Source organism: Galeopterus variegatus, unplaced genomic scaffold, assembly GCF_000696425.1.
Source record: "Galeopterus variegatus unplaced genomic scaffold, G_variegatus-3.0.2 Scaffold804, whole genome shotgun sequence".
In the NCBI taxonomy this organism is placed as follows: Eukaryota; Metazoa; Chordata; class Mammalia; order Dermoptera; family Cynocephalidae; genus Galeopterus; species Galeopterus variegatus.
Window position 1 is genome coordinate 166030 of NW_007726915.1, and position 27911 is coordinate 193940.

The window sequence follows — 27911 nt, forward strand, 5'->3', positions numbered from 1 at the left end:
TCCGTTGCCGGACACGAAAAAAAGAAAAAAAAAAAAAAAAAAAAAAAAAAAACATTTCTGCTCCAATCTGTGTTACCGTAGAGTGAAACCATTGCTCCTAGATATTTGGCAGTTTGTTAATTTGAAGTCATTCATTTTGAGTGATTTACATAGTTTAACCTTATTAAAGAGAAAATGAGAAAATAAGGAAAAAGTGGAAATTAGGAAAGACAAATGTGCTTTTTTTTTTTTTTTCCTTTTTGTCTTTTTTCGTGACCAGTAACGGGATTGCAACCCTCAGTGTCGCGCCCATACCGCGACCGGCAATGGGATCACAACCCTCGGTGTCGCGCCCGCACCGCGCTCAACCAGTGAGTGGACTGGTCTTGATATGGAATCTGAACCCTCGGTGGGAATGCCGCACTCTACCGAGTGCACCACCGGGCTGGCCCCAAATGTGCTTTTTTAATGAAGATCACACACATGCATATAAAACTTTCAGTCAAGTAGGCAGACAACTAAAACTCTTAGAACAAATAAGTGTGGCTGGTCTTTTGTTTAGATCAGGGTGGAGGAAAGAGATACTTTGGGGGTTTTAGCCTCTCTGCCTCCTCCACGCCATTGCCATCAGCACTTCCCACATGCCACCCCAAATAAATGTGCAGTCCTAATAAACAGAGTCTGCTTGCTTAGCAGATGCAGCTTTAAGACATGTCCCTGAATCTCCCTTCATCCCTCTAAAGCTCAGTTCTGCCCCTAGCTTCTTCCTGTATGTTAGGTTCAGCAAGACAGAGAAAAGGGAGAGAGAGAGACCCAAGCCAGGCACCATTTTAGCCAAAAAGCTTTATTCCACTAATGTGGAGGGAAGTCTGAGCCAGATCAGTTACCCCAAACAAAGGCAAGCAGGGAGTTATAAGCCTTTGAGGGTTCTGGCAGAGTAATGGGCAACTTCAAAATCAGTGGTATGCAACGTGACGTAGCCCTTGTAGTCTCTTAACACCTGGTAGGTTAGGGCATAGGCTTCTTATTAGTGTCGCTACTATATCAGTGCAAAGCGTTCCAGTCCGAAGCCGAGGTTCCTTTGATGATAACTGTCATGTTTACCCCTTCCCGGGAGAGGAATTTCACTGCTCAGTTCCTGGAACAGAAAAGGGAAAGAGGAGGGGAGAAGGAAGAAAGTTGCTTAACCTGGCTTTGCCGATGTTAAACTAGACATGAGGCCTAGTACTGTATAGAAGTTACAGAGTGGCTACTAGCTTAAGTTAGGCCCTTCTTCCCTCTGTCTCTTCCTTCCTTTTTGTTGGTTCTATCAGGTTGTTTCCTCTGGGGAATAATAATGAACTTAAAAAAAATGTTAGGTTAATATATTAAACTGTAAAGCTTTTCATTATTTTTAAAAAATCATAATGCATGTAAAAACACTTGGTAGGTACAATTATCAAGAAATGATAAAGAATCTTTAAAAATAAGATGTACTTCAGTACGCAGTGGGAGAGTATTAAAAGACATATGGTGGGCTTTTAACTCAGTTGGTTAGAGCACAGCCTTACAACAACAAGGTCACAGGTTCAGATCCCCTTACCAGCCAGCTGCCAAAAAAAAAAAAGAAAGAAAGAAACGTGGGTGACTTATTTATCTTTTACTTTTTTTAGTAAACACAAATGTTTGGTTTTAACCATGGAAGGCTCTCATGAAACACCGTGTATCTAAAATCATCACTAGAGAAAACTAAAAATACAAATAATATTTATTAATACATGTGGACATAATTTAGTATGTCCTCTGCAGCTATAAGAAAATTCTAAAAAAAAAAACATGGAGTAATTGAAGATTTTTTTTTTTTTTTGTCTTTTTTTGTGACCGGCAACGGATCGCAACCCTCAGTGTCGTGCCCATACCAGACCGGGACCGGCAACGGGATCGCAACCCTCGGTGCTGCGCCCGCACCTCGCTCAGCCAGTGAGCGGGAACCGGTCTGTATGTGGGATCCAACCCTCGGCGGGAACTCCGCTGCGCTCCCAAGCAGCGCACTGTAGCAGTGCGCCACCAGGCCGGCCCCGTAATTGAAGATTTTTGTTCTCCAAATAATCAGTCCCCATATGATTTGAATTTGTTTACTTAGTTGTTTACTTTAATAGACATTTAGGGCTGGAAAATACCTTAAAATTTACCTAAGCTAACTGCTTGGTAGAAATGAGTTACTGAGTCTTGAGAGGTTGATATTTAACCAGAGTCACCAGAATCTCAGTTGTTCCAAGCCACAGACAAAGGTTTTCTCTTAGCAGAGTTGTGGTTTCATCTTTCTTTACTTTCAGCAGACCATTTACATTCCAAGCTTTTCTTTTGTAAGACCTCATTGAAGGCTAAAAGAAATAGAAACTTACTCCAGAATCCTAAAAATTCCCATAAGTCTCCTAATAATGTGGCCTTAATAGGCACATAATCTAGTGTTAAGATCCAACAGCTGTCCATTTTAATGTCAGGTGATAGAGACTGCCAACTTCCTCACTATCTAAACCCAGCTCAGCCAGTCCACATTTTGGGGTTATTCATGTGGAATATCCTTGCTATTATAAACTTCAGAAATGACTGGATTTGGAGCTCAAATAATGTCATCATGACTCAGTTCAAATGTATCTAAACCCTTCCATTCTTTTGGCTTCCTTTCTCAGGCTTTACTTGATAAATGCTGCGAACTCAGCATCTTCCTTGTACAATAGCAGGCAAAGCAAGTGTTTGCCAGTAGGTCACACAGGTCCTGAGATTTACTCTGATTGGACCAGACCAGGTCATGTGCTGATTCTTGGAGGAATTACTGCAGCTGGAGAGGCCGGGACTCAGTGCTTTGACTGGACAGGGCTGTGTCAAGTATTTCCTTTCTGGAGCTAGGGTGGATCCATACCCAGATCTGGTACTATAGCAAAGGGCATATTTATTGAAAATTGGGCTTTGATGCCAAAACAAGGAGGAATAGATTGTAGGGAAGCCAACAAAACTCTACTGCACTTACCTGTAGTGTATCAGGCAGTGTACTCCTAGGCAGTGGAGTTAAAGTTTTTAAAAAGTAGAATAATGTACATCGAGTCTTCATGAGTTTCTAGGCACGAGAATATTTTGATAGAGGCTGTAAATATAGTAGTTAATTCTGTCATTGAATGGATGGATAATTTGATAAAATGACTTTCAAAGAATTTTCCTACCTGAGATTCTATGATTCGTTCTTCTCAGAAAACTAAATGGAGAAGGTCATTTGTCTGTTAGTTTAGTAGTTATTTTATCATTTTAAATTACTTAACCATTTTAGAATTTTTAATATTGTGACAACTTTATGTAGAATTTAGAATTTAGTTCAGTGTTTAACAGCACAACTCCCCCTTGGAACACAGAAGAATTCATGTATTGATAAAGAGTGCCCTTTTTTGGTATATATATAGTAGTTATACTGAGGTTATAATAATTGCTAAATGCTAAATTATAGTTTTTGCCCATGCCATTGTAAAATTGTAAGGTGTACATAAGTTAAATTTTAGCCCCCTTTTAAGAGACACTTGCGGGGAGTGATTGGAGATTCTTTGGCCTAATCCATACAAGCAACAATGAAACTTTTCTCTATTTGACTTTCATTTGAACTGTAGCTGATATGTTCCCTGCAAAGAATCTCAGTAATAGTTAAAACGTATTTATTTTTCTCATCTGATGGAATATCGTTATTATTCCATTTTGGCTTTCTTCAGAAGGCTTTTTTAATCTCAACCAAAATAAAGCCCAGCTGAGTCTTCTTATGGCTGACTGCAGGAATATGAAAATCCACAGAAAATTTGGATGACTGTTATTCCAATATTATTCATGTTTAAGAGAGTTTTATAATGTTTATTAGAATTAAAAGGAATTTCTTAAAGCATGTTTACAACTAAAACAAGAAAACGCTATGGAAATTACCTTGTCTTTTATCAAAAACTATTTAAAAAATCAAAAATAAAATATGATAAAATCAAAAGTTTCTTGGTAACAGCTGCTACTGGAGAGGGTAGTTGATTACCCACTTAATGACATGTAATCGATTGCCTTCTGTGTGCCATGTGACATATTAGGTAGGAAGAAGAGTTCATGATAGGAAATTCCAGTTGTCTTATTTGGGGGAAATGGGGAAGGTATTCAAGTTGTGGGGAGTTGTTAGTCTCAGGGTAGTTGTTCACCATAAAACACCTTGTATTATTTTTTAAAATAGTAGATTGATGTTGGGTGAGTTTGATTTCTCTCATTGTAAGGGTACAGGGTGACTTCACTTGATATATTGGTCTCTTTTAGTCTATGTGACATGGTCAGATTGAAGGGTTTTATCAATTTATGAAATTGACATAGATGACTCATGATTAGCTTGCTTTGTCTTTTCATACTGAAGTTTGTTCATTGTTTTTGTTTGTTTGTTTGTTTTTGATAGCTGGCTGATATAGGGTTCAAACCCTGGACTTTGGTATTAACACCGCCACACTGTAACCAACTGAGCTAACCAGGCAGCCCTTGTTCATTTTCTTGTTCTTTATTCATTCATACATGCCCCACCTTTAAGGCACCTTGGAAAAACACATATGTAACCCATATATAACTTTGTTTTGGTCCATCCCAGAATTAAGTCACATTCAAAGAAATAAGCATAATAGAGAAAATAATTGAGAATGTTTAAAATATTTATTCACCTCTCAGAAAACATCCAAGGGAGGAATAAATGCATTACATTTGATAAAACTTGAACTCTTTCCCCATCTCTCTGACCTTTTACATGGCTGTCAGCTGCTTCCCCAAACTGTCTCCTTCTTGAAACTTACCCAGAAGTTCTCCCCAAATTCAGTGTATCTCCTCATGTCCTTACCTTTTGCCCTTTTTTTTTCTTTAGGTCTTTTACTGCTATTTTTTCTCTCACTGTGTCCTTTTCTACTTCTCTCTGCCTTCTACTTCACATCTATGTAAATAAGCCCAGAACCAGGGAAAGAGAAAAGCAGACCCAGAATTTCCCTTTGGAGGCAGCATAAGGAATAAGGCTGAGATCATCCATGTGTTAATATGTTTTCCCTTTGTTGCCCTTATTAAAAATGACAAAATACTATTTAAAAATGAGAAGTCCAGGCCAGAGAACATATAAGTTGGCATGAAAAAGAGGACAGTAAATTGCTTGCCATTAGTTGTATGGTTGACTCGGATCTACTTCATGTTCAGTGTTAAAAAGGAACTCCATTCCATCTCTCTCCTTACTGATGAGTCGAGCACCCTCCAGTCCTCAGATGACAGTGACAAAGCCCTTCCTAGCCTTAACTCTAAAATTATATAGGACTTCACATGAGAACACTGAAAAATGCAATGGTAGTGTCTTTAACAGCACTTATAGAAGCAATTTATTGCAGTGACTATAAGTGAAATGAGAGGGCATGATGCCAACATATGACTCAGTGAAATATATTCTATACTAGGCCAACCTATGTGGTCTAAGACTGAGCTTTCTGATGAGCTAAATTGACCCAAGAATAAAATGTGTACTGTCTAGAACAAAAAAATGCAAACAGTACCCTTAGGAACCAATGTGGTGATGTCATGAGTGGATGATAGTTGTTAACTGCCAACCTGAGATGTTGGGATGGATACTGTAAGGCAGGAAGAGACGGTGACTGGACAGCATGTGCTTTTTCAGAGGAGGGAAGCTGCTTTGGCTCAGCTCCATCAGGTTTAACACGTGGGGCTATAGCTCAGTGCTGTTATATTTTCTAATTCTTCATAAGAATCTGAAATCCAGATTCTTATGTGAACTGTCTCCATTTTAAATGCTCACTATTTAGTCATTGGGATTTTTAAAAAGTGCTCCTGGGCTAAGCAGACCGTGTTAGCAGGTATTGAGTCATCAATCTGTGATCAAAAGGAAGGATAGACTGCATGGTTTTTGTGCAAGTCTTTATCAGTCTTACTTCCATCTTCTCTGCTGTGTTCCAGATTGGTTCTCTGGAAAAATTTAGAGTTTGGTTTTCTCTGATTCTCTGACACCAGCTGGGTATTTAACAATTCGGTTCAGTTCTGACATTAACTACCCAGAGTCAGTGTCAGACCCCACAGATTTAAGAGCTCAGTTCCACCAGATAACTCTCATTTCAGATGCCAGTCATAAATCCCCCGTCCCCAGTTCACCTGTACTTCTGTCCAACTTGGCTACAAATTTGGGGGTTCCCACGACCCCCTCCTCAGGTTTGATATTTTGCTAGAATGACTCACAGGATGCAGGAAAACATTTTGCTTATGTTTACCAGTTATAAAAGATACAACTCAGGAGCAGCCCACTGGAAGAGATGCATAGGACAGGGTATGAGGGCTGTGGGTGTGGCACCCAGCTTTCATAATGTGTTCATCACCCCAGAAGCTCTCTGAACCCTGTCCTTTAAGTGTTTTTGTGAAGGTTTCATTCTGCGAGTATGATTAATTAAATCATTGACCATTGGTGGTTCAACTCAATCTCCAGTCCCTCTCTCCAGAGGTGAGGGGTAAGGGTGGCGGCTGAAAGTGCCAGCCTTCTAATTAAGCCTTAGTTTTTCTGGTGACCAACCTCTATCCTGAAGCTTTCTAGGGACCGCTGTCCCCCACCCCTACCCCCAAGCCATGAGTCAAGTATTCTAGATCTGTTCCAGGAACCTGGTGTGAAAGACCAAATATTTATTTTTTATTATACCACAGATGTTCTTTGTGGTTGGTTAAAAGCAAACTGGCATATTTGAGAGATGACCTCTGATGAGGATTTTTGAAGAGCCTGACTAAGACTTTCATGTGATTGGATGGTCATTGTCCTGGAGATGGGCCCTCAGAAATATGAAAGCAAGGCCAAGACTTTTCCTCAAAAATCTCTTTTGGATTCACCCTTACATGTGAATGAATTATGTAGACCCCAGAGTTCTACACTAATTTTAGAAACATTTAGGAAACATTTGAGAGTAGGTATTACTAGTCTTATACCCTATGAGTCGTGTTTTTGAGCAATGTCACTTCCCAAGGAAACAGCCAGTCTATATCAGTTGGAAAAAATATCTCTAAGACATTGAATGGACATAGTGAATGTAAACCAACTAAATTGAGGGAATCTGCCAAAATAATTTTTTCATTTTATACCTGATATTAGACCTTTTTTTTCTGAAAATACCTATAATGACAGGACAAGTTTTAAGGCCTCTTCTAGTTTATGGCACTGAAAGCATCATAAAAGGGTAGGTATATGTGAGTCTAAAATTGTTCAAAAGCAATTTAAAATTAATGGAATACATATGTAAAAGTTGGAAGAGGGAGAGCAGTGCAGCTAGAACATACTCTAATTTGATGCTATTCATAATTGTTTTTGTTAGCAGGTCATTTCTGCTGATCATAAACTTTATGCCTCACTTATTAGGCTTTCAGGAAGGCATTAATTTATATACTAAGCTAATTATTTTCAGGATTATTTTTTTTAGCCTTTATTTTCCTCCGTGTTTCTACAGTTTAAGCAGTTGTCAAGAAGGAAGGTTAAAATCTGAGAATAAAATCCCTGGCAACATTGCATTTCTGCTTGAGATTTTTCACTGTAGCGATGCTTTAATTGCTTGTTTCACTAAAATGGTTCAAGAAAGCAAACTTTTTCAATTCCTCCAGAAGAATTATGTCCCTGAAATATATTGCTGTTATAGTAAAATATGTGTGTCTCTAAAATGTATCCCAATGCTGTTTTCTTTAAAATTTTTTGGGTAGTCAGAGCATATAATTCATTTTCAATAAAAACATTCCTAAACAATTAACTGACCAGAAAAAATAAAAAAGAAAATCTGGACATGCTAAGGCATTCTAATAAAAGAAAAAAATTTTTGGAAGACTTCCTTGGCTTCGTGAATGATCATAAACAGTGAAATAATGATTTCAGTGCAGATTGAAGTAATTAGATAAGAAAATGAGATTTAACCCTTTAGAAATCCTTCCTAATAACATTTTTCTTTGAATACCCACAACTCCAAGCGGCTGTTTTAGAGTCACCCAGTATAAAACGAAAGCTCATATCTGAAATATCCTCATTGCAGCACGAGATTTCAGGGTAGTCGTGAGTAAACTTTTTGGCTTTTCCTTAGAAATATGTTTATTGACAGTCACTGCCAGCAGTGATCTTTTTCAAGCAGCATAGACAATACACTGTGTAGACATAATAATGATTTGGACATGGAAACTAAGGTCCTACAGTGATATGATGCTTGGTTTATAATTATTTATAACACAAAAGTTAAATTAGCCAGTGTGGTAGGCTGAATAATGACCCTCGAAGAAATCCAGGTCCTAATCCCAGGGAATGGAGAATGTTATCTTTTATGGCAAAAGAGATCTTGCAGATGTGGTTGAATTCAGGAAGCTGAGATAGGGAGATTATTTTGGATTATGAGGGTGGGTCCTGTGTGCAATCACAAGTGTCCATATAAGAGGGAGGCAGAGGGAGATTGAACTGCAGAGAAGAAGGCGGTGTGCATGGAAGCCAGGTGCCATTCTGCTGGCTTTGAAGATGGAGGAAGGGGCCACAAGGAATGCAGCTCTAGAAACCAAAGCAGGCAAGAAAAGAGCCTCAGGGGGAGCATGGCCCTGCCTACACCTTGATTTCAGCTTGGTGAAACCGATTTCAGACCTCTGACCTCCAGAACTGTAAGAGAATAAATGTGTGATTTTTAAAGTTTGTGATAATTTGTTAGATCAACCACGGGAACTAATATAGCCAATTAGTTTAACTATATTATGTTAAATAAGCCACATGCATAATACCACTGTAAAGCAGAAAGAACAAACAGCTTTCAAATGCCCTGTCACTTCTTAGCATTTCTATTTGCAGATTTTGATTAACTTCTGTGTGGCTGTGTTGATCAGCTTATTCTTGGTTGATAAGCAGTAAAACTCCTAATATTTAAATACTATATTTACAGGACTTTGCTGATATTCTTAGCACAACACACTTCTCTTATCCTGGAGCAAGTTCCCTTTTCTGGTTCCCATCCTCAGATTATAACTGAGACATATATTACCATTGTCTGTACAATTGATTGTCCTATAACTTTTTTAGGCTGTGACTCAGCATCCTGACTTTCAGAAAAGGGAGCCAGACTCCCACATGGGATAACCTGCATGTGCAACAAAAGCCTGTCTTTTGCCATAAATACAAGGCAAACACAGGGCACATCCACTTTGCAGCAGTGTCATTGTAATCCTGGCACTGGGAGCTACTTGTAAGGTTCTCTGAAATATTCCATATGAACCCACCCGAAGGCTCCTCTGAGAAAGTGACAATTTGTTTGCAGCCATTTCTGGCACCTACATTTTGGTTACCAAAGTCTCCTAAGATCTGCTGACCACACCACTGTTTCAATAGCACAGGGAAATCCTAGAAAAGGGAAACTGCATTTTGTGGCTTGCCCCTGACTGGCATTCTGTTTATTGGCTGTTGTTTAATTATTTTTCTTCCACTGCCTTTAAGTTTGATTTTATTTGAGATTTGCACTTCAGTAGGAAAAGCAAACTGTTTTTCCTCTGTTCTCACAGCACACTTGTCGACACAGAAAACAGACTTCTGTGACCAAATGTGTGGAGATTTCTCCCCACTAGCAAGCAGGAAGATTCTGCAGTGGACACCAGCTGGGTGTCCTCTAATTCAATTCCAACATTATCTACTTGGAGATAGCATCAGATTGCACAGGATGAGGGCTCAGTCCCCAAGTCTGCCCCCAATTCAGATGCCGGTCACAAGTCTAGGCCTCTGGAGCTTCTGACCGATCAGCTATAAATTGGGGTTCCCGTGGCCTCTCTTCCCTCTTTAGGGACAAAAAGAGTATGATCTAACACTAACAGACTGAGTTCCCAGGGAAACCCAGCAAGGCCTGTTTGTTCAGATTCTTGTTGACCTCTTTGTGCAGCATTCCTTTCTCTTGGGTATAGGGCAGAACCTCTCCTGAAATAGGGGTCTTATGACCTACAGTCAGATAAGGTATGTCTGAGAATTTCTTTATGGCCAGCTCTAAGACAGAAAGGTAGGGATGGGGAGAAGATTTATTCTTTATGGCTGGCTTTGGGGAAAAGGGGCTCTGGTTTCTATGACTCGCCTTGGGGAAGAGCGGTTCTAGTTTCTGTAGCTTGCCTCAGGGAGAAAAACGAGCAGGTGAAAGGGGGGCAAGAGAAGTTCACAGAGAAAGACTGTTTTCTGAGGACTGATTCTGAGGCCTAAACCACCCTGACATTATGACAAAAGAACAAGGGCTCTGAGAGGTATGAGTTGGTTACTGTGGATGAAAACCAATAAATATAATATCACAGCAGTGGCAACTGAAAACTGACCCTCTATAAAATCACAAAATGAAATGGAATACAAGAAGTGATGTTCTTCTAGAAGTAATAAATAGCTTTGTACTGGTGACTTAGTCATAGCAATGTTAAATAAAATTAATATTTGTGTACAGTGAGAAAAAGAATGTGAATGTATATTAATATCTGGGATTTGTCAGATACCTTCTTTGTTGTGTTTATATTCATCTGTTCTCTCCTTTACTTGGATCCTTAGAAATCCTCAAGTAAAAATAACAGCAGTAGCACAACAAATTAGTAACTTCTGGTTATTGTGCTCTTATTGTAAACCAAGCACAGGTTGTGTTTAATAGTAAAGTAATTTTCTGTGTAGTATTTAATCATCACAAAAACACATCTGTAAGGCTATTATTTTTATTTCAAGGACAAAGAACCTGAGGCTTAGATATAGTAACTTGCACAAGGATGCACACCCAAGGAACAAAAGAGGATTCAGACACAAATATTTCTTCCTAAAGGCTGAGCTCATTCCATTGTAGTACCCATTTCCCTGAGTCTGGAGGTAGCAAAAGTCAGGAAAAAACAGCCTAGACTCTGAAGGTCAGACAGTACAATGACAGGGTTGCAGCCAGAATAGCCAAGAACCAGAACCAGAACCAAGAGGAGGTCTCCTGAGGGAGATAGACCAGCTCTATCTGATTAAAAAAAAAAAAAAAAAAACATGGTTGCAGTCCAGGAGTTCACTGCAATAGCTGGATTTAGGAGCAAGAATAAACCACTGAATGAGATTTAGCAAAATGTTGCAGAGCTGCAGATATTTCATTTTTATTGTGGTTATTTATTGGCCTTATAATAACAAAAAGTTATGCATGCTTGCTGTACAAAAAATTTACCACCACCAAGTTGTATAAATGTAAAGTAAGTCAACTGAAGCAAAATGCAATAGCTCAATAAAGTTTTGAGAATCAAAAAAATAAAGTCACTTGGTTGGAGCAAGGTGCTGATAACACCAAGGTCAAGGGTTTGGATCCCAGTACCGGTCAGCTGCCAAAAAAAATGAACGTTTTTCTCTTCCCTTTTCCAACCATTTTCCCATACACCCACCAAACCTATATACATATATATCTACATGTATATAGTTGTTGGTTTTGCTTTATTTTTTATTTGTTTTTTTCCACAAGTATAGTCATAGTATGATGTTATTCTAAAACTTTTTTCATGAAATAATATTATATTTACATCTTTTATGTTAGAACTCTATTTCCCTACAGAGGCAATTTAAAGGAGAAATTTTGTACTAAAGAGGACTATACTGCCTTCAAGGTCGGTCAATTTTAACATTTTCTACTTTTCTTCCTGGAGCTATTAGCCCCAAATTATAGAGCACTGGGGTTTTGTTGTTGGTTTTGAGTTTTTTTTGACAGCCTTTATATATGAATGGTGTTCTGTCCTGACCCATGGACTTCCCCTGGGCTGGAAGCTCTGCAGTGGAAGGAAAATGGCACGTACAGGAAAACATAGGAAAGTGCAAGACTCTTGGAAATGTTTAGTTTGGATTTAAAGAAAAAAAATTTTTTTTAACATCCAAACAGCTTTGGCACATTTCCTAATCTTCTCAGCCAAGTGTAATTTGTTAGAGCCAAACAGGACCTTGAAAATCATGTCATCCTCTTGCTTTTGTTTACTTAGAAGTCCCAGAGAGTTTATCATATTTCCAGAGAAGGTCACAGAGCTGATTACAGAGAGAGCCAAGCCCGGAACTACGCCTCAGTTCACGGCTTCCTGAGAGTGTGTGCTCCAGTGAAGCCCACTAGATTGTCAGGCCATTATCCCCCAAATGGATCATAAAATGCCAAAAGTGCAGTGGATTTTATTTTAAAGTCAAAATATGCGTATAAACCATACAACACTTTTAGAAGGGGTGATCCTGGGAGGCCCTGTGGCAATTAGCTCTAACCTAGGTTTGTGAATTCCTACTCCACAACTAAACTCTGTGCTGTGACCTTGGCAAATGGTCCTTGTTTTTTTCAGTCTTCTTTTTCTTATCTGTAAAATAGAGATAAAATTGCCTACCTCACTGGGCTTTTGTGAGAATAGGATAAGATTTGTACAGCACATAGCGTGGTGCCTGGTTCCTGGTTCCCTAGTGAGCTCGGCAGTTACTGTTTGAAGAAAACTCTTTCAAGCTTTTCATAATAATCTCAGAAAAAGTAAACATTTTTAAACATTGACAATATTTATGTGTTAAATTATTCTTATAGTAGGGAGACTTCAAAGACTAAATACTTAAAAAAAATTTTGAATACTTATTGTACATGGTATAAAATTTAAAAGGTGCAAAAGCAAACACAATGAAAAGTAATTTTTCTTTTTCTCCCCATGCTTCCCACACCACTCCCAGCTTATAACTTTCTTTTTCTGAAAACTCATTTTACCAATGTTTTTGTGTATCCTTGTGGACACATTCTAAGCATATACTCATTAAGTTTTAAATATTAGTTCTATCTTCACCCTTCCCTCTAATCTCTTGCTAATAGGGCTAACTATAGCTCTACATCAGTACTGTACAGTACTTTCTGTGAAAAAAGAAGTGTTCTGTGTGTATGTCCAATAGAGTACCTGCTAGCATATCAGTCTATTGAGCTCTTGAAATGTGTTTCTTACAACTAAAGAACTGAATTTTAAATTTTTATTTAATTTGATTAAATTTAATAACCATAAGTGACTGGCTACTGACTACCCTATTGGACAGTGCCATGCTAAATATTTATGTCAATGGTACTTTTTTCAGAATCATATAGAACCACTAATTTAATATTAATTAAAGAAGTCTATAGTTTAATGCATTTTAAATTTTATATGGCTTACATATTTTCTTTTTAAGTCAATTATCTAAATAAGGAGGTGGGAGTTTATTTTTGAGAGCATGCTGCTAATCACAAAGCTGTGAAATGGCATGTTTGTAGGACAGATCTCAACCAACACGGGACATAAAGGCTCATTATCCATTCATTCATTTAAGAAACATTTATTGAGTACCTAATGTGTGCCATGCACAGGCCCTGGGAGCACAGCCCGTAAAAGAACAAACCCCTGCCTGCGTGAAGCTTTCTCTCTGAGCACTAATGCATGCCTCATCGTTTGGCACCTTTTCGTGTTGTATTCCCCTAGGTGTCAGCAAGCAAGGGAAGAAATCTCTGCAGAAAGGAACTTGCTCCATCCAGGCCCTGGCTTTGATTCCTGCCAGTGCCCTGAACTCATTTCCTTTAGTAAAGGAAAAAGCTTCAGAGGAAAAACAGTTTTCATTTAACTACTAAAAATGATTTCTTTAGTAGTATCACCTTATTTATTTCTTCAGTCTGCTGACTCTGGGCTCAGACAGTAGTGGGTATATGTGTATCCTGCAAGTGCCCTTGCTGTTTTAATGTAAAAAAGCCAATAGATTCCAGAATTAAAAAGCTCTTTAATATTCCATTACAGAAAGGTATAAATAAGAAGTTTGGAGTCAAGGCATTGAGAGCCCTGCTGCCACATTCTTCTGTCTTTGGGGAAGATCAAATTAAAAACACTTCATTTATGTAATTGTGATCTTTTTTAAAGAAAGACAAATGCGGCATAACAAAATAAAAATTTGAGTTTTGTTTATTCATACAGCAATCAAATGTAAATATATTTCGTTATTTTTTAATCTGTCATCTGTTTAAGATGATGTGCCAAGTATTTTTAAGTTCACAATATAAATAAGTGTATATTTGGGGTCATTAAAAAAGCTTAGAGGAAATAAGGGGAATTCATTTTTCTGTAAGACCTTTTTTTCCCCGAGTTTACCTTAATTTAGTGATAACAAATTCCTATTGTGTGAATGTCTTACTATGGTAAATAATGACTTGAAAAACAAAAGAGAAGGCCTAAAAGGTAAAAGCCCTAAAAAGAAACATTTGAAGAATATTAACTGTACCACATTCATCAGGTTGGCCATTATTCCTCCTTGGAAAAGGTGTTTAAAAAGTGTATTTCTATGCTTGGAAGGAAGCATTTCACAAAGAGGTTCCAGAAACACATCTGATTTCCAGTTGCAAGATCAGAATGTTCCAGTTATATTGATAACCTCCAGAGAAAGAAATTCTCATAAGTACTCTAGTCCAAACAAAAGATGTAGCTTATTGTAGGATTTCTAAAGCATTAAATTGTACTTTGTTTTCTGTTAAGCAAGTTTGGTATTTCTATTTTCTAGCATTTTTCCTGAAACAACAACTATATTTGGCATCTATATGTGTTGACAATAACAGTCTGTGTAGAAAAGGGGGGGAATGAATAAAACAGTATATATCCCATTTTGTTATTTCCGTGTATGAAAATCAGCCTGTAATGAGATGTCCCCAGACAATGCTGCTGTTCATCAACACGCATGCCCTAGATCTGATTGAGTTTAATTATCGTGGGGACAGTGAAATGAGGACATTTGAATCAACTTAAAGTGGAAAAGTTCAGAAGATTGAGAAGCAGCATGTCTTAGTCCACATAGAACTAATTGTTGACATCTCTTTTCTCTCCTCATAGAAGGAATCTCTTCTGGATGGGGGACCACAGGGGTTATCTCAAGCATGTTTTCAATCAGCCAGTACTTCACAACAATAAGATCAGCCCCATCCATAGAAAGCATTTTGGATGAAGAGATCAGCCCTTTGCATAGGCAAACCTCCCTGTGTAAAGAGATGATCTCTGTATGGTATCTAGATCACCACATAGTAATTTCTGCCTCATACAGTAATCTCAATTGGGAGAGAAATTATTTTGTTGGGAACATTATCTGACTCAGTATTGCAAAGAGCCACCTGCTCTTTTACCAGAAAAAGTTTAAAATCTGAGGGTAGACTAGTACTTTTGCAAGCCCTCCCCCAGGCAGTGGGGCCAGGATTTGGGTAGCTGGTACTGAGAGAAAACCCTTGATTTCATCCTTGCCCTGGGACTGTACCAATGGCAACTGTCGCTCAACTGGACAGACAAAAACAAAATAAAACTTAAAAATCTGAGGATAGAAAATGCAAACATGTTTACTCAAAATAATCTCTTTTTATGAGTCTCCAATTTTGTTTCGTTTATGATTTTTTTTCTTTTTTAACAAGAGAACATAAAAAGATAGCCAAACTAAGAGATGGCGAGTATATTCATTTATGGCTTTTGTTCAGTTTTTCTGCTCTCATTTATTAGCCAATGGAAATCTGAGAACCAGGCTGCTCAGTGTTTGGTGAATAATAGCCTGGCTGAAATATCTTGTTGGAATATGGGATCTTGATCCCCAGAACTGAATGGGTCATGTATCTTACCATGCTTAGTTCTCATGTCATCATATGATTCTAGTAGGAAATATTTTACTATTTCTGTTTCTGTTTGTTTTGTGTTATGTATTGACATATATCATCTCAATTAATCCTAATAAAAGACCCTGTTAGATAGCTACAGAAGTACAATTATCACCATTTAATATGTGGGAAAACTGAGGCTCAAGGAGTTAAGTCTCTAGCCTGAAGTCAGAGTTCTCTTAAGGGTCAAATCCTCAAGGAGACTCTCAAATTGATGTGTCCAACCAGACTATAATATAATAGCTGACTGATAGCATTCATTAATATATTCGATGCTTTCAATTCTTTACTCCTCAGTCAAAGATGTATAAAAGATGAAGTTTATCATAATTCACTGAAATCCAGTAACTCAAAATATTTTCCAATTTGATGTATCACTCTGTGATTAACTGATGTGTCATTCTTGAGAATGTTTTTGCCTTATCAGCATATAAACTCTGAAAACAAGGCCTTTGGCCTCTACGTATATGTGGCACTCTGCTCATATGTAAATATATTTTTAATTATGGCCCCTTTCCTGTGCTTAGAAAGGATCTAGACACAGTTAGCTTTCTCTTACACATTTCTATTTTCTTCACCCTCTCGAGGAATCTCATTTTTCTTTAAGCCTAGAGCATTTCCCATTAATTTTCTGAGACATAGTACTGAGGATATAAAATTGAGGAAAGGCCACAGGTCTCACATAAGAATTTTTAAATGATTAGGAAAGGAAAAATTACAGAAAAATCTGATTAACAATATTATAATGAAGGTGTTTTCTGTATCAGTTAATTAGTTTTCAAAGCCCAACAGCATGAAATTAACATGATTTCTACTAGCAAATCATTTCTCTAGTGTTTCCTTTATTTTTCATTCCTAGATTGAAAAAGAAAAAACAAGCCAAACAACATGCAGAGACAGCCTCAGCTACAGCTGCGAGGACTCACACTGGGAAAGAAGATGCTAATACGGTCATTTTAGAACAAGACAAGTGCACCATTGCTGTGGAAGAGGAATATGTTACTGATGAGAAAAAAAAGAGAAAAAATAATCAGTTAAAGGAGATCAGGCGTACAGAACTAAAGAGATATTATAGTACTGGTGAGTATTGGTGGCACGACTGAAGTTATCCTTATTTTAAAAATCTGTAATAATTTTTAAAAGACTATAATTTGTAAATGATCATCATCATAATGAAAATAACAGGTCATTGAGCAGCTACTACATGCCCCAAGCCCTTGATTTATATAATTGACCATTGAACATTGCAGGGATTAAGGGCATGGACCCTTCACACAGTTGAAAATCCACATATAACTTTCAGCTTCCCAAAAGCTTAACTACTAATAGCCTACTGTTAACCCAAAGCCTTACTGATAGTATAAACAGTCGATTAACACGTATTTTATATGTTATATGTATTATATACTGTATTTTCACAATAAAGTGAACTAGAGAAAAGAACTTGTTATTAAGAAAATCATAAAGAAAAAATACATTTACAGTATTTACTGGAAAAAATCCACGTGTAAGTGGATCTGTGCAGTTCAAACCATGATTGTTCAAGGGCCAGCTGTGTACATAATCTTGTGTAAAAGGATAACAATGAAATAATATTGTGTCTTATTCAACTTTGTGTTCTCAGCATCTAGCATAGTGCCTCGCATGTATTGTGCATTACTAAATATCTGATGAATGGTTACTTTTTCTGTATGACAAATATTATTTTTCTTGTTGTATATAGATGTATACATAAAAGTGTTGATAGAAACGCCTGCACTTTTTGGCATCAGCTAGGCAATAGAAAATGGAGGAGACATGACCTAGCATCTGTCAGTTAAAAAAATGTATATACTTGAGAGTTTTAGTTAAAGGGGATCTTAAAATGAGTGCACAGTGTTGTACAGCTTCTCAGAATAGCCACTGATCTGAAACTGCACTAGCAGAAGTGTCATATCCAACTTTACTTGGATCATCCTTCTCCCGCCTACTGTTCTGTCATATGCAGGCCTGGAGTATGTTCTAGAGAGAATGCAAATAAAAAGTACCAGGAGTCAGAACTTGAAGTGGCATCCAGATTGTGGCATACTCAAGACTTCAAGGCAAAGGAAGAGAAAACTGAGGGAGGTCTCTGAGCACACTCTGCAAGAACAGTATATGAAATGTGGTAGCAGAGCATTAAGACTTGTTCTCGAAGACCCTAAACTTGGTCCCAGTTAATGCCAAAGTTACAGGGAGACATATTGGTCTTGATGGTTAATGTAAATTTCTAACAGTACTCAGCAAAGATGAAATGGACGGCCCTTGAGGTGGTGATAAGTGCTGCATCACTGACATTGCTCCAGCAGAGGCACATGAGGTATCTGCAGCTGCAATGTGCTTTGTAGCATTACAGTGGGCTAGGATGATTGTATAATGTATCACATAGCTTAATGGATGCTCTTAATCTCAAGCCATTGTAATATTTTATAAAAAGCTATAACTGTCAACCTACTGAAAGAGGTTGTGATTAATGAACTTCCTCTTAAAATTCACATCTTCTTTTACATATGATTTCTCACTGCATTAGGATAGCTTTTTAATGTGGTATATACTCTGTTGCATGTGTAACGCCGAGTCTGAAACAGTACCCTTCTCTGTAGGTGACTAAATCTTAGTTGACTCTACAAAATCAGCTCAGTCATTATTTCTTCTGGAAGGACTTCCCTGTCCCTGTCCAGGTTAGACTTCCTTTCTGCATTGTTGTCATGGATTTATCTCATTCCCTATTTACAGGCTGGGGTGACTTAGACCCTGCTGTATTAGCTTTATATAGTGTCTGCAGCATTACAGGTGTTCTTTAAATGTGCGTTGAATGGAACAATTAATACATAGATGAATGAATGCTCTGGGGGTTTTTTTGGTTTTTTTTTTTTGAGTCTCATGAAACTTCTGGAAGGAAATAGGTGACAGCGTAGTTGTTGGGTCAGAATTACCCTATGATTTTATTAGGTAGCAATAAATAAAGAGACACTATTACAGCTTGTCGTCTTCTCTCAAGAATGATAATGATAATAATTAGTTTGGAGGTTTGGGGCATTTCCTCAGGAGAATCCAGTGCTTAGATAGAACCTCTCAGTGGGCCACTGAATTCCAGGACTCCTTGGCCCTTTCCACATCTGACTGTAGCTGACAAACTCCCAAGTTGGCAGGTTTGCTTCATCTCGCAAGGTCTGTCTGGCGAATCCCCATGATTCCCAGTCTAGGGTGATGTTCTGTGCCACTAGGTGGAGCCTCAGACCTCACATCAAGGGTTATCTCACATTCAGTTCAAGATTCTTTTGGTGGCTCTCCTCCGGGGGAAAGAGACACAAAATGGGAAGATCTTGTTGACCCACCAAGGATTTGTACTTTATCCTGTAGTCAACAGGGAGTTGTTGGAGGAACTCATTAACTCTGTGCTGGCCTGAGACTGGGGCTGAGGAGTAAGGGTACACTGAGGAGAGATTTTTCTTGTAGAAACAGCAGTATTTGGTGATCATTGTAGTGTGTCAGAGAGAAAAACAACAAAGTCAAGAATTGACAAAATAGGAAACTCAAGAAGGAAGATAATGAATTCATGTTTGGAGGTGTTTCTGAAGTATCAAATGAATTTGTTTAGAGGAACCCAGATTTCAGGGGAAATGCTTGTAATTGCTATTTACAGGTATGAGGTGAATCCATATGTGTAAAAAATGTAACTCAGAGAACACAAAGACTCAAAACGAAAAGTTAGTGGACAACCAATGATAACGTATGAATAGGAAAAAAAAAGACTAGGAGGATATGTAACATTATGTTGATAGTTGTTTTCTCTGGAACAGAAGTTGCCAGGAAATTCGTTTTCTTCTTTTTAAAATTTTTTTTAATTTTTGGCACATGACACACTATATAGTTACTTTTAACAAGAAAAAAATAGAGAAAACTTCATGTAATAGAGTAAAAGCAAGGGCTTTGCAAAAAGAATGTTAGACAAATATAAAGTTCAACAAACAGTATATAAGAAAGTAATCACTTTCTGTTGGTATCCATTCCTCACCTGTACGTTACCTGCCTGCTCTGAAGAAGCATATTTTGACAAAATAATGTTTTTACTTGTTGAATTAGATTTATCTGTGCCTCACTTAAGCCTAGGGTCATAATTCATTGCTATCTCCTGACACTTAAAAGAATAGTTAAGATACTGGTAAAAGATGTTCTGGAGGGGCTGGCCCGGTGGCGCACTGGAGAGTGCGCTGCTTGGGAGTGCGGCGGCACTCCTGCCGAGGGTTCGGATCCCATGTGGAGACCGGTTCCCACTCACTGGCTGAGCGCGGTGCGGGCGCAACACCGAGGGTTGCGATACCGTTGCGGGTCCCCGGTACGGGCGCGACACCGAGGGTTGCGATCCCGTTACCGGTCAGTAAAAAAGACAAAAAGGAAAAAAAAAAAGATGTTCTGGAAAGATTGAGTCACTAGAATTGCCCCATTGTAACAACATGTTGCTGATTCTAAAAATGTTTTGTTTTGCTTTTGAGAGGGGAGTAGGAGAAAGGAAGTGGAGTAATTGTGTTGAGAAAGATAGCATCAGATAAATGTGGATCCAACAGCTAGTGCAGTACCTGGCACACACACTAAGCATCAAAAAAGAAGCTTCTAGAATAAGTGAACTCAACCCTTCTGTAGTTGCATTTGTATTTGCTAATATGTAGGTCTCTTTTTTTCCCATTTCTGTTTATTTACATAAACTCTTAAGGAATTGTTTGGTAATAATGTGTCTTAATGTATTTTGCATTAAGTGTCTTAGTAGTTAAATTTGACAGAAGTATGTTATAATGTTTGTAAATGTATCAAGAGATGTATGGTCTGTACTACAGTATTAAAATGTATGAAATTGTCATGAATTATATCACAAGATACTTTTATATTTAAGGAATTCATTATATTTAACCTTAGAATAGTCGCACATCTTTGATTCTAAGAACATGGAGATAGGAATGGGAATTTTACAAATGTGGAAAACATTTCATTATAGGGAAGTTCTTCAATTGAACATAGCTATGCCAGCCTAAGACTGGAAAGAGATGAAGAAATTTTATAAATAAAGGAGGCAAACCTGAATTGGAATAAAATATATCATTATTATTATTATTATTTATTATTATTATTATTATTTAATGTTTTAATGTAAAAGGTTAACACTAAGAATCCTGGATAGTAAAGTAGAAATTTTAAGAGAATTATACTTGGGAAGTCATTATTACAGACCCAAGAGGCTTAAATAGGAGCATGGGTAGTTTTGAGAAGATCATAGTTAAAGATTTATTTAAGAAGAACCTTTACAGTATGAAGAATGAATTTAGCTTTTCAATAATAACTCCGTAATATCAATATTAATCATTTCAAATCATAGTTTCCCCTCTTGACTTCAAAAGAAACTTAGCAAGAAAAAAAATAACAAATGAAATTCTCTGCTTTTTCTTTGCTATACATTTTTGGTTTTTAGGACAACATGAAAGTAGCCACTACTGAGTTATTTCCCACAGTGGCAACCCTAACACTTTTCCATACAGAGATTACTTTTTATTAAGTGTTTTGTTTTGTTTTGTTTTTGTTTTTAGCCACATGTGTGAAGATTTCATCGATGTCATTTGTCTTTATTTTACAAAGCAAGTTCAGAAAGCTGAAGTTTTGTTATTTTGATAAATTTACAAAATAAATAGGTCAAGCCACAAACATAATAGCATTGCGCTTCTATTCAAAAGTGATGACCATTCTGATAGTTTAGATCTCAAAGACTCAAAGAATACAGGATATAAGGGCTCATCTCAGTTTACACAGGTATGCTTTAGAAGAGTTTAGAACAGTGCTTAACCTCTCAAGAGACCATTGATGAGCACATGGGTGCCTTTAGTACATTAGAGCTCAACTGTTATCTTGGAGTGCTGTGAAAGGTGGCCTCCAGCAGACAGAAGGGGATTCCCTCTTTATCCACAATGGGGTTTCCACACTGTCTCCATTATGTTCGTAGTGTTTCTGCTTTCATCTCCACTACAAAGTTTTTTCTTTATGACCTTAAATACTTGTGGTTTGGCTCACATCACATTAGGTTAGCTTTTTTATTATAATTTAGTATAGGGGTAAATACCATGCCCAGAGGCCTTAAAAGCTTTGCTGGAATTGCTCTTAGTCACTTGCCTTCTGCAGCAAAACCAGAATAGAAGGAATGGGATGGAGCTTGCACAGTGCCTATGGGTATCTGTCCCACTGCTCATGTGGAGTCTTTTTTCCATAAAGCTGGAGATAGGAGCCTTAGCAGTGCCTTAGTTCAGGCTGAATTTAGGTAATTAGCCAGTGACCACAGACCTGGAGGTGACATAATGAAGTCATTCAGTTTTTATTCTTATGGGGAAATTGCTTTTGATATAATACTCATGAGGATTGCATTGCTTTTTCAGAAGCATATTTCTAATGAATATCAAAGAATAACTAAAAATTCTTAATTGTGTTGAAGAAGTTCACTCTATTAGTTTTCCAACAGTTGGATTGAAATGGGGATTTTTTTTGGTTTTTTGGGGAGGGATGTATCAAAGTGATCAGATATGGTTTTTCTCCTTTAAGTAATTTATAATAATCCATCATATTAATACTGTATCACTGCTGCATTTCTGGAATGAACCTTTTTGCTCATGATTTATTATTCTTTTAACTCTACTGTATTCAAATTGTTATTTACTTATGTTGACTGCATTACTACTAATATTAGTGTTTGTTAAGCACTTACTCTCTGCCAGCCTCCAAGAGTAACAGTATTCACTAATTTTTTCTTACAGATGAGGAAAGTGATACACAAAGATTGCACATAACTTGCTTAACATCACAGCTATGAAAATATATCAGGGTTGCTAGTTGGACTCTGCTCATTTTGACCCCTAGACCAAATTATAGTCAGAAAGGTGTTTGGTGACATAAGGGAGATGGCACATGACCTTGGTTTTATGATAAATGTCATAATATTTTTATGGTTAAATTTCATACTGTCATCATGGCTGAATGCATTAGTTTTCAGTATAAGGACATGCCTGTCATTGGAAACAGATTCTCCAATTCATAAATCAGTGTATCCCTTTCTTAGAAAGATCTGGAGAGACACAGAAAACTTTTGCCTTTCTGGACCCCCTCATTTGGATACCATGGAAACCGTCCTCCCTCTTTAGATGAGATGTTGAGGGTACTGTGCTGTCAGACTCATGAACCCCATTCTTATGGCAGAGATAGATGAAGGGGAGAGAATAGATTGTTCAAGGGGAGCCAGAGATGAAGGGACACACATGCTCAGTAAGTGAAAGACCAGAGCAGAGTTGGTCCTTATATAATTTGAAAACCTGATAATTTTTTAAAGTTCTGTTTGTGCTTGTTCAGATAATTGATAGTAATGGAAAAAAAGGCTTCGTCCTATCTTTTCTGTCCTTCTGTATCTATATAGAAATTATGGAATCAGGATCCAGGGAATTCACAGGTGTCTCTTTTGTTCCTGTTTTCAAGTACGATATTATACAATCATTATTCAAGTACAGTCATTATTACTGTCCACAGTTCTAAATTCACCTGGTCCCCACTGGTGTGTGACAGGAGCCAGATGCTCAGGTTTGAAGGACATTGGTATTGGTTCATTTCTGCTGGCGTTTTTTATGTTGTTGTTATCGTTTTTCCAGAACCAGAATATTTAACTAGCGCTGCATTCCTTAACAGCCCACTATCTTCCCTACTGGCATACTCACTGGCCACATCTGACAGCACTACCTGAATTCTCAAAAATCCCCTTTGGATCTCAACCTCTTTTTGTTGTCTTTTCTTATAAATCTGTTCTCCATCTGTGGTAGGCAGAATAGTATCCTCCCACCACCAGCACCAAAGATGTCCATGTCCTCTTTCCCCAAACCTGTTTGGTTACATGGCAAGGTAAATTAAAGCTGTAGATGGAATTAAGTTTGCTAACCAGCTGACATTAAGGAGATCTGTCTGGATTGTCAAGGTGGGCCCAGTCTAATAGCAAGGGTCCTTAAAAGTGAAAGAGGAAGGTAGAAGAGAGAAAACTAGAAAAACATCAGTGGGAGAAGAACTTGGCCAGCGTTGCTGGGTTTGCAGGGGGAGAAAGAAACCTTGAACTAAGGAAACTAGCGCATTTCTTAGGACTTAGAAAAGGCAAGGACACTAATCCTCCCCTAGACCTTCCAGAAGGAAAGCAATGAGACCCATGTCAGACTTTTGTAATTGTTGTTTTTGGTGGCTGGACAATACTGGGATCCGAACACTTGACCCTGGTGTTATAACACAGCACTCTAACCACCTGAGCTAATCAGCCAGCCGCCATGTCAGACTTCTAACCTAAGGAACTGTAAGATAATGAACCTGTGTTTATTTTTAATTTTGAGCCACTAAACTTGTTGTAATTTGTTACAGCAGCAACAGGAAACTAATTCATCCTGCCATTGTCCTAACTCCTCCAACATCTTACTGCCCTTCACCCACCACTTGTCTAGCTTCGGCCACCCTGCTCTGTGTGTTATAAGCCCCACAGGTGGCCATTTCAGCAGTGTATTTGCTTACTCTTATGTGGCCTGTCAGCCTGGTGTCGAGACCCCACCCCTGGGTGATCCCGTACTGTTGTGTTGCTTCTTAATGCTCATATTATTTTTTTTTTTCCTTTTTGTCTTTTTTACTGACCGGTAACGGGATCACAACCCTCGGTGTCGCACTCGTACCGGGGACCGGCAACGGGATCGCAACCCTCGGTGTTGCACCCACACCGCTCTCAGCCAGTGAGCGGGAACCGGTCTCCACATGGGATCCGAACCCTTGGCGGGAGCACCGCCACACTCCCAAGCGACGCACTCTCCAGTGCGCCACCGGGCCGGCCCTTAATGCTCATATTATTGAAACCATATCTTTGCCATAGTAACTCTTCCAATTTTCACTGCCCCTTATTTTCCCAATCCTTTCTTCACCCCCTTACATTTTAGCAGATGACCTTACCCCTGCTCTACTGATAGGGTTAACACCATGTGTCTTGAGCTTCCTATACTTGCAGGAACTCTGTGACCCAGTTATCCATTTCCAGGTTTCCATCTCTTGGAAGCATTTGACAGTGTCAACACCACCTCCCTTTACCTTTTTTCCATGACCTCTGTGACATTACATTCATTTTCCCATTCCTCTAGTTGATTTTCCCCCCTTATATCAACCACACTTGTTTTCATTCCCTCAGTCTAAGCCTTCTTTAGGTTCTGTCCTCAAATCTCAGACCTCTTCTTTAAATGTTTTCTCATGGCAGTCATAACCTCACCCGAGACTTCACAGATAACTACTACAAAGGATTCTGTCACATCTGGACTTCATGTCCCCCCAGGCCCCAGACATACTGGTAGATATCACCTTCTTTTGCCCTAGTGTGTGGAGAAAGAGGAGTCATCTTTCGGTAAACTTGTATCTGGGATCATCTCTAATGCAGGAGCCAAAAGCCTTGTGTTTTATACCCTCCTGGCCCTCTTATGAGGTGGGAAGGAAAGTGGCAGGACTTGTGGACAGGGCACCAAGATCCACCTGGGTTGAGGTCGACACAGGTACCCTGTTCCTGCTGCCCATTTCAGCTCTCAACTCCAGGACTTAATGCAGAATAAGATAGGTTAGGCCGAAGGGCCTAAGTTTCATTCCTCTAGGATTTTTGTCAATTTTACTACAGGTACTTCCTTACTCAACTGGGAAAAACCAGCTCTGAAGACTTGATTGCAGCAGTGGGGCAGGTAGGAGGTTCAGTTGCTTTGCTCTAAATGGCTTCTGAAGGAACACCTGGCCACCTTTCCCCTCTGGCAGTAGATACTTTTATAGCATTTTCCTCAGGTTCCTGTAAGCTGGGGGGAGGGTCAGAATTTGGGTAAGTATAAAGGGCTGTGAGGAGGTCTAAAGCTGGAAGTGGAGGTGTTGTGTCACTGGGAGACAGTTGCACCCTTGGGGATGGTCAGGGGTCCTCTCCTAAAACACTGGAGTTCGAGCCCCATCCTGAAGTGCCTCAGAGCTGTCCTTGCCCATGGCAGGTCATGTCTCTTCCTAGCTGTCCCCAGTGCTATGTGGACTGTGTGCTGCAGAACCCGTCTGGGTAAGACACAGAGCATCACTCATTGAGACACATAGTTGGCCATCTTTACCAACTCCTGCAGAAAAAATACTTGTGAAGCAATATGAAACCTTACCTTGTGCTATAATGATATGAAGGTAATTGAATTAGGTCCTTCAAATTTGCCAATTACTTCTCAGCTTTTTATATTGAGCTAACTGTAAAACATAGTGTTCAATTTGTGGCTTTGACAGGGGTGTCACCCACAATCAAACACGTCAAGGTCTCTGGTTTTATAAATGGATCCAATTTGAACATACCAATGACTAGAAGAGGGCTCTTAACAGGAGCTATTTAAATATATTTTTCCCTCTTGGTTTTTAGTTTTAAAAGGAAATATTTAAAAGTCAGATAAATCCATGTGAATTAACTATTTTCATGTTTCTGTGTTACCATCCAGTTCTCATCCAGTATCACCATATTTGTTATGTAGATGAAATGATATTGTTGATACATTTCTGTGTATGTGTGTGTGTTTGTAGGACCTCAGATGTAGAGGGCTGAGATAATCACACTTCTCAGATCATGGCATGTCATAACTGGTTAGAGCTGGGCTCCTTGTTTTTATTCATTAATTCCCTTTTATTCTCATTCTCCACTTCTATTTCTCTACCCACTCCACATCATTCTCTTGGGTTCAGTGTGTATAGGCTTTTATTTTTCTGGGCCCTTGAAAAATGTTTGTGGTTGTTGTGTGTCCATCTGTTTAAATGTACATAAATGATATTGTTCTGTACCTTCCATTCTCTTTCTCTTGATGTAAACTTTTGTTGTGTATACTTCTGGCTATACTACTTCTAATTCCTGCCTGGAATCCCAGTGCGTATCTACCACATCCTTCTTACCCTCCAGTTCCCACTGCCTGAGATGACACTGTGATGATCATATTGAGTAGGTCACTTACATTATAGATAAAGTGTACCTCCTGGGAGAGGATGTATATCTGTGAGTTAAATTGCTGGGTATATGAGCTGCATGTACTTAATTTGCTGGAATGACTGAACCATTTACATTCCTAGTAGCAGTTCATATTTCTAACAACATTAGAATTATCCTAACATTAGAATTAACATTAGAATAATTAGAATTATTAACATTATAATATTAAAATTTTTGTTATTCTGATTTCACCAATCTAATAGGAGCCAAATGATATGTGATTTTGACTTGTATTTTTCAGAACACATACAAGTTGCTCCAGTTTTCATGGTTAATTCAATTTTATATTCTTTTTGTCTCTTCAATTTTTATCCACTGCAATATATCGCTGTGGTTTTTGATTTCTGAATTAACATATCAGGATCTATTAACCATAACAATTATGTTGAATCATCTTATAGCTGCCAATGGTTGACCATTTTTGACCTCTAAAGTAGCAAATCTGTGGTCCAACTTAATATGTTTTTGTACATACAGGTCTTTCCAAGTGTTTATTATTATAAATATTAGTGCAATAACCATATGTTGTGACAGTATTTTTCTTCTTTTGAATTTGTCCTTAGGATAAATTCCTCGGAGAATTATTACTGAGCCAGAGAATGAACATTTTTATGTCTATTTTTACATATTACTAAATCATTCTCTAAAAGGGCTGCACTGATTCACATTATATATCATTTATATCACAACAATGCTGATTTTACTCTTCATCTTCATTACAAATTATCATTTAAACTATTAACTGTAAAACATTGCCTCATAGTTTTTACTTGTATTATTTAATTACAGTTAACATTAATTGTTCATGTGTTCATTGATGAATAGTATGCTTCTATGAGTATGGTCTATTTGTACCCTTAGTCCATTTTTTATATTAGGGTCTTTATTTTTAAGTCAATTTGAAAGTAAGTTTTCATATACTGTAGACTTACCCTCTCTTCAATTCCTGAAAATGAAATGATTTATCTACATACAATTTCTTCTCCAGATGACAATCAAAACAAAACACATGATAAAAAGGAGAAGAAGATGGTGGTTCAGAAGCCCCTTGGTACTGTGGAATACACTGTAAGTATAGACAAGGTGGTGCAATGTCTGTTAATACTGGTAGGTTTACATAGTGCGCCCCCCCCCCCCCCCCCCCCCCCCCCCCCCCC

At 38.2% G+C, this 27911-nt stretch overlaps 1 protein-coding gene across 6 annotated transcripts in view; it reads left to right on the forward strand.

Moving 5' to 3' along the window:
• Positions 1 to 27911, forward strand: part of NCOA7 (nuclear receptor coactivator 7) — a 127362-nt gene that overhangs the window by 42074 nt on the left and 57377 nt on the right. For all 6 annotated transcript variants that reach the window (XM_008572532.1, XM_008572531.1, XM_008572535.1 and 3 more), the window contains exons 3-4: positions 16525 to 16745; positions 27743 to 27822. In XM_008572532.1, coding sequence (XP_008570754.1) covers positions 16525 to 16745; positions 27743 to 27822 — 301 coding nt within the window. The remainder of the gene's footprint in view (positions 1 to 16524; positions 16746 to 27742; positions 27823 to 27911) is intronic.